This window comes from Tiliqua scincoides, chromosome 7 (assembly GCF_035046505.1).
Source record: "Tiliqua scincoides isolate rTilSci1 chromosome 7, rTilSci1.hap2, whole genome shotgun sequence".
In the NCBI taxonomy this organism is placed as follows: domain Eukaryota; kingdom Metazoa; phylum Chordata; class Lepidosauria; order Squamata; family Scincidae; genus Tiliqua; species Tiliqua scincoides.
The window spans coordinates 3,905,001-3,912,500 of record NC_089827.1 but is presented as its reverse complement, the minus strand read 5'-3'; the positions used below and the strand labels follow the sequence as shown (position 1 = coordinate 3,912,500).

The window sequence follows — 7,500 nt, the reverse complement described above, 5'->3', positions numbered from 1 at the left end:
ATGGAGGCCAGAATGTGAAGCCAGATCGGAATGAAACACCTGAATGTAGTGGTTCTTGAAAGAAAGAACCTTCTTTCAATTGTAAAAATCCCTATTTAATAAGGGATTTAAATAAAGCCTGCCTATGTAAACCACCTTGAATAAAGTCTTGAATAAAGACCAAGAAAGGCGGTATATAAATACCTGTATTTATTATTATTATTATTAATCTACTTCATGATATTTTGTCTAAAAAGAAAAACTTACTGTAGGGAAAAAAATGTGCATTTTCCCTGTTGAACTGCTGTGTTACATGCATGGTTCACTGCAGAAGAAGTCAATGCCTGCAAGATCTCCATCCAACAAGGAGCACACAAGATCATTGTCATTTGGTGCTAGATTTGCAAAGCCTGTATTTACATAGGGACTTGCTGGTACAGGTTGGTTGTCCCTTATCTGGACTGCTTGGTCCCGGAAGGTGTCTGGATTGTCCTGATTTTGCAATAATAACATAAGCATAGTGAGAAATGCCTCCTCTTGTTCTTTTCACTGTTACCCATATGAGTGCTTGCTGGCTTCTGACGTTTTTCAACAATGCCTGTGCAGGGACACGCCACTGAGCAGAGAATAGGACTTACAGCCTTATATCTGCACTGTACATGGGGATGAGTGCAAGACCTTCTAGTGTTCACACTTCAGCAAACAAGTCTTGGACAAAAATGTTGGGATTTTGGATGTCCAGATAAGAGGTAATCTACCTGTACCAGCGAGAAGCAAGAGTCTGTATTTTAGAGGGTGTCTTCACATGTCTTCATCTTATCATACACTGTTTTAGAGAGGACTTTCAAGAGCTTTATTCTGTACTTTGTAGGAACACCCCAGTCAACTGTCAAACAGACTACTTTAATGCCTAATAAACCACTTTGTGTAATAATGGGCCTCCCAACTGAGTAGTTTTGCTTTCCCTGTAGCTGACTGTGAGAAAATCCAGGGCACGATTTCTTGGCTCATCCCTTGAGTGCTTCTGAGGGCATCAGCACAACAACAGAGCAATTCACGTGGACTCACAAGTCCTGAGAGTGTCAGGTACAGAGACCTCTTTGTTATAAGAGGGCACGAGATTGTTTCTGCACTTGCTGTGCAGTGAAGCACTCTGACAAACACATGACAGCAGTTGTGTTTTGTTGTCAGAAGAGCCTGGAAAGAAGCCCTCGCATCCCCTCAGCAGCTCATCAACAAGTCAGAAGTTGGGAATTGGCTGTGTGCTGTAGATCATCTCTTGTTAGGTAGCCTGTCTTTTTCTCTGCTGCACATCAGAATCCAATAATGGTTGGAAGCCATCCCCCTCAGAGCAAAAAGTATTTTGCTGTCCTTAGAGACTCCATGTTGCTGCAGGATTTACAAAACTTGGCATATCAAAACTTCAGGAGCACAGAGAGAGGACAAAAAGTCATGTAATCTTATCCAAAGTCTGTGCTTGGAGACAAAGCAGATGAACCGCATTGTCTTGCCATGTGCCTGTTGCTGGGCTGTAGCTTTTCAAATGGCAAGTGGGGCAAGGAATCAATCTGAGTTGTTCCTTGTGTAGAAAACTTGCTGTGCATTCAAAGCTAGCATGGCAGAAAGAAGGCTAGAGTAGAACCTTTTCTCTAATTTCCTTGCTTTGTAGATACATGCCTGAGTTGGGAGCTTCATTCCATGTTTCCCTGGCAAATAGCAAGCTGAGAGTGGGGGACTGATTTGTCCTGGAACCCCAGTGGAGTAGGATTGAACCTCTCTTCCTCCATCACAGTCCTGATCAGGGGAAGGGGAGAACTGGTGGCTAAGAACATAAGAAGAGCCCCAGTGAATCAGGTCAAAGGCCCAGCTAGTCCAGCTTCCTATATCTTACAGTGGCCCACTAGATGCCACAGGGAAGCACTCAAGAGAACAAGACACCTGCATCCTGTTGCCACCCCCTTTCACCTGGCATTCTAAGGGAGCCTACTTCCAAAAGCAGGAGGTTGCATATACCCATCATGGCTTGTAACTGGTGATGGATTGTTCCTCCATAAATTTCTCCATCCCCTTTTAAAGGCCTCTAGGCCAGACACCATCACCATATCCTGTGGCAAGGAGTTCACAGATTAATGACATGCTGGGTCAAGAAATATTTCCTTTTGTCTCTTCTAACTCTCCAGACAATTTTAGTGGCTGTCCCCTGATTCTGGTGCTAAAAACAAGCATGTGCTTGCAAACTGTATGCTTAAAATACTCTCGCCCTTAGAAGATGCATTTGTCCTCCTTCCTGAGCCGGGTTCATCTGCCAGAGTGCCCTTGTCTGCTGTGACACATGCCCACATAATCTAAAAATGGAAAGATAATCTCTTTTTTTCTGAATGATTCTGTTATTAATATGCTAATAATCTACATATATTTAATTGATTAAAATTCATGTGATTAATTTAATGTGACTTCTTTAATAGAGTTGCTGACCTATTACTACCCAATTACTAAAAGCGTTTTATTAGAAAAATGTCAAGTTGTTGTCAACCAGGACCCATTGGCAAACCATTTGTAACTCTTGTGCCTGACAGTTTCTAACTGCGTCCGCTACACACACAAGATTTGGTTTGTGGCATGCCACCGCAAGTATTGTCTTTTGCTTGAAACCTAAACCTCTTTGTGACTTACCCTGGCTGGCTGCCCACAAGATAGGCTATGTTATGCACATGGTTTTTGAGTCGTTCTGTCATACCTGCCTCATATTCCAATGGTCATGATTTAGGTCTATATCTTTTCATTCCTTAGGAAACTTTAACTTCAGAACACCACTTCCACATTTAAGTGTCTACTGAGGAACTCAGTAGCGTTCTCAAACTTCCGCACCCCATGTTGAGCCGAGCAGAGCTTGGCTACAGCGTCTGGGCCTCTTCAGCCTAGAAAAGAGACACCTGAGGGGGGGCATGATTGAGACATTCAAAATTATGCAGGGGATGGACAGAGTGGATAGAGAAATGCTCTTTACACTCTCACATAACACCAGAACCAGGGGACATCCACTAAAATTGAGTGTTGGGAGAGTTAGAACAGACAAAAGAAAATATTTCTTTATTCGGTGTGTGGTTGGTCTGTGGAACTCCTTGCCGCAGGATGTGGTGACGGCGTCTGCCCTGGACGCCTTTAAAAGGGGATTGGACAAGTTTCTGGAGGAAAAATACATTATGGGGTACAAGCCATGATGTGTATGTGCAACCTCCTGATTTTAGAAATGGGCTATGTCAGAATGCCAGATGCAGGGGGGGGGGGCACCAGGATGAGGTCTCTTGTTATCTGGTATGCTCCCTGGGGCATTTGGTGGGCCGCTGTGAGATACAGGAAGCTGGACTAGACGGGCCTATGGCCTGATCCAGTGGGGCTGTTCTTATGTTCTTAAGTGTTGGTGGTGATATAATGACATCATCACGTCACCACCAACGCTTCCATGTTGCTGAGCTTTCATATTTGCTTATGTGAAAAGCCTGCCTCCAGAGTGCGTTCTTGCCGATGAATATGTTTTCATCAGTGAAAATGCAACACAACGTGGCCCAGAGTGGACCAAACTCAGTGGACTACTGAGCTCTCTTGGCTGTCTTGGCTCTCTGTTCAACAGTCTTTGGCCCACTTCAGCTGAGTCATGTCATGTTCTCACCGATGAAATGTGTTTGTCAGTGAGAACAGTTCTCCAGAGGTGGGCTTCTCGCATTTTAAGAAATGTGAAAGCTCAGCAACCCAGAAGTGTTCTGGGTGTCGTTCTGCGAACCACCAGAAATTGGTTTGAGAAATGCTGCTGTAGAGAATTCTGGGCGTGTTCTTACACACCCTCACCAGGAAGCCAGTCAGAACATTGACCGGGACTCTGCAGCTGAATGGGCTGGGCAAAGCATCTCTGTGTGGTGAAAGGATGGAAAGAGAACACTCTGTAGTAGGGAAGAAGACAGGCCTGGGTCTCAAACTTCTTGGGACAGACCCAGTTCTGTAGGCCTCCTTTGCCCTGCACTGGTCACAAACTGTCCGTCTGCGCTTTATCACAGTCCCTCAGAACAAGGCAGTGCAGTTTGGGTCTGGTTGCTTTTGCAAATAGTTTTTCAAAATATCTCACCGATGGCTCTACGTTTGGTTCTGTGCTTCCTAAATGTTTCTGTTTGTGATGGATGTCCTTCATCTGATGAATTCCCAGCTGCCCTGGGAGGAATGAGAGATGGGAAAGGGGAGAGTGTCTCTCTTCACACCAGCCCAGTGTCTTTTCTAGTGGCTGTTTGCTGATGTTCTTCTGCACATTTTCAATTGTGAGCACGGGAAACCATTTAGTTATTTTTTTTTATTTTTTTCAGTAAAGTGCTTTGTACAGTGTTTTTTTTTTTCTTCTTGAAAAGCGGTATATAAATATTCTTAATAATAACAGTGTGAACAGTGCAAAAGTGAACTGGCTGATGCAAGAATAGTCACTGGGGTGCCGACAGGTCAGCCAGGCTCTTCTGTAGTGGTTGCAGTCCCTTGCTGTGTGCAGCCTCCTTTAAGCTCTGAGGCCTCCCGGAGCGGTTGACCCTTCCCTCCTCCCCCCACTGCATGTTCAGCTGCACCTTCTCCAGGCAAAATCAGCCCGCATTGGTCTTGCTCCTGCCTTAGTGAAATGCTGAAGCTGCAAAGACAATGGGAACCACGTACCAGGACAGCTGCCATGTTTTTTCTCATTCAGCCTGTTCAAGAGCCCCAGCCTCTTTCATTAACTCTCTTTTCCCACTAGAGGAGTCCCCATTCTTAGAGCTGAGTCAAAGCAGAGGCAGAGTGTGTCGTTCAGGAACAGCTGTTAGGGTGGATTTTTGTTTTGTTTTGTGTTCTCCTTCCAACCTTTTCTTTTTGTCCGTGCCAGGGAAAGCAAAACAGTGAATGGGAAATCCTTTTTGCTGTGATGGTGTTTGGAGCAGCAAAGACTTCAGTGTGTTAGCAGCAGCTCACAACATTTGCCAAGACTGTGAATTAAGCCTCTGCTGAAATTCTCTCTCCCCCCCCCCTTGTTTTTCTAGATGACAGAGGGCCGCCGCTGTCAAGTGCACCTTCTCGATGACAGGAAGTTGGAACTCCTTGTGCAGGTAATCAATTGCATCTGTAGATTTGAAGCCTGGCCGCTGCGCTATTTTTTTTTTTTTTGGCTCCGTGCAGCAAAAGAGGTTTTTAATTTAATTAATGGAATCTCCATTAGGCGGCTTCCTTGTGCATTTTGATCCTCTCCTGTTTGATGAGCTAAGCAGGATCAAGATGGATCAGTGTGTGGACAGGGGACCTAGGAAGGAAATCCCAGGGCTTTCTCAGGAGGTGGTGCCTCTTATGCTTCCCCATGTGAGGCTGATGTTTTTATTATTATTATTATTATTATTATTATTATTATTATTATTATTATTATTATTATTATTATTATTATTATTATTATTGTGCTCAGGTATGATGATGTTAGTCGAGAAAATGAAATAAGTAATCCCCACAGTATCCTTCTGCAAGCCAAGGAGGAAGCATCAGTCAGAATGTCCTATCCCAGTTTCAACTCCCATTTATGCTTCTGTAGCTTCTGTGGCCTCTGTTGTCTGTCTTTGTCCTAAAGCTTCCATGTCCTAAAGCTTCAGTGTTAAGTAGCTGTCATGCACCGTCTCTGAGATGACTAGGCTTCCATGGGTGGGTGAAATGACCTACATATATGTAGGCTGCACGTCACATTGCATTTATAGCACTGCCATTGAGGCACAAGGGGATATGTGGCAATGATATGAGTTTGAAGCCCAGTTCTCTCTTGGGTCAGAAAACTGGGTCTGAGCTATGCCATTTTGGTTTACACGTGGGGGCTCAAATGATTGCCCCTCCATACAAAAAGAATTGCCTTAATAGAAATAGTAATAGAAAATTAGTGTATCAGAGACAAAACTGGGCTTGAACCTTTCTCCCTGACATCTAGTTTGCTATGTGCATCTGAGAATAACTCCTAGCTTCAGACAACTCAAGCTGCAGGCAGACTGCAGGACTATAGTTCAGATATTTGAATGATGGAGGCCTCTCTGCATTAAGTATATGCAAACACATTTATTCTCTCCTGGTGTCTGGTCAAGCAGGTTTTGCAGGTTTTGATGCTCTACAAAAATCTATCAAAATTTATTTGAGCAAAGATAACAGTGGCAGGAGTGTGGAGCACTCAGAAACTTTGCCTTTAGCCCTGTGAAGAAACCACCATCTTTTTCCAGAATTGCTCCATTAATAAGGTTCAATGTAATTATTTTCTAACTAAAAAATCAGTGGAAAATCTTTTTTAACTAAAAAATTCCCTCTCGGCCATCAGTGACAAAAAGAGAGACTGCATAGGAAAATAATACTTTGTCTTTCCTGATAACTTTTCCTAAATATAGGCACACCTCCGTATCTGTAGGGGTTCTGTTCTCGACCCCTGCCATGTGTATACTGTGGATAACTGAAATGATGGATACTGAATCCATGAATACTTCGGTATGCCTGTACTCAAAGAACCTGTCATGTATTATCTTACAAGAACTTTTTAAAGACAGATCTTTATCATACCTGTCTGATGCATGGTTTTCGTAAGGCCACCTAGGGAGTTCATTACAAAGCTGAGATTTTTAAATCAAGGGTTTCCAGCTCTTTCACTGAGCAATGTCGACAATGTCCCATAAAGGGTTAAATTAGAAGCATTAGGAAAGAACTTTTAAAAACACTGCTTGGTGCAGTTAGAGACAGGAAATGAAACACACAGCACTTAAATTATCCTCCAGAGGCCCACATTCTTGGGGTGAGTGGGGTTGAATGTTAGTCTCATTCTAGCAAAAAAGGAAGAAGATGAATGGGAGCCTTTTGAAAATGATTTGAATGGCAGGAAATGCATTTCAGGATGGCTTTGTGTTATGCAGATGGCTCAAAAAGGTAATTTTGTGGCAAAAGAAAAAAAAAGCTCTGAGAAAACAGCATTAAAGAGACATTTATTATGTTTGCAATCCTTATGGCAAGTCAGTACTTTGGGAGCTGGTTTGAGTTTGTTTAGATTTTGAGCTAAGTGAATGGAGTGGGGGGGCAGGATTATTGCCTGTTCAACGTACGTGTGTGTGTGTGTGTGTGTGTGTGTGTGTGTGTGTCCTGACTTTGGGCCTGTGCAGGGTTCCACCATGGATGCATGGAACATCCATGTTTTGGACCGAACAAGTCCAACAGTCCAACATGTGTAGATGTGAACCTCATGGTTGTTCTCTGGAGTCTCTGTGCATTAGTGGCAGGTGTTGTTAGCACATATTCATACAAGAATGCTTTACACCAGTGGTTCCCAAACTGTGGGTTTGGACACACTAGTGAGTAGTGACCCAATTTTTGGTGGGTTGCAAAGCTGATAGCTGACAAGGAAAATGTAGTGAGCCCTATGAAAACCAAAATGGAGTTGTACATGCATGTTTACTCATGATCAGGCAAATGTGTCTTGGTCCACTTCGGAGGGCAGGCCAAGAGGGATGCAGC

At 43.6% G+C, this 7,500-nt stretch overlaps 1 protein-coding gene across 1 annotated transcript in view; it reads left to right on the top strand.

Annotated features, from left to right (window-relative positions):
* FRMD4A (FERM domain containing 4A) overlaps positions 1–7,500 on the top strand; it is a 370,337-nt gene that overhangs the window by 241,294 nt on the left and 121,543 nt on the right. The window contains exon 2 of the mRNA XM_066633493.1: positions 5,025–5,090. Within this exon, the coding sequence (XP_066489590.1) occupies positions 5,025–5,090 (66 nt within the window). The remainder of the gene's footprint in view (positions 1–5,024; positions 5,091–7,500) is intronic.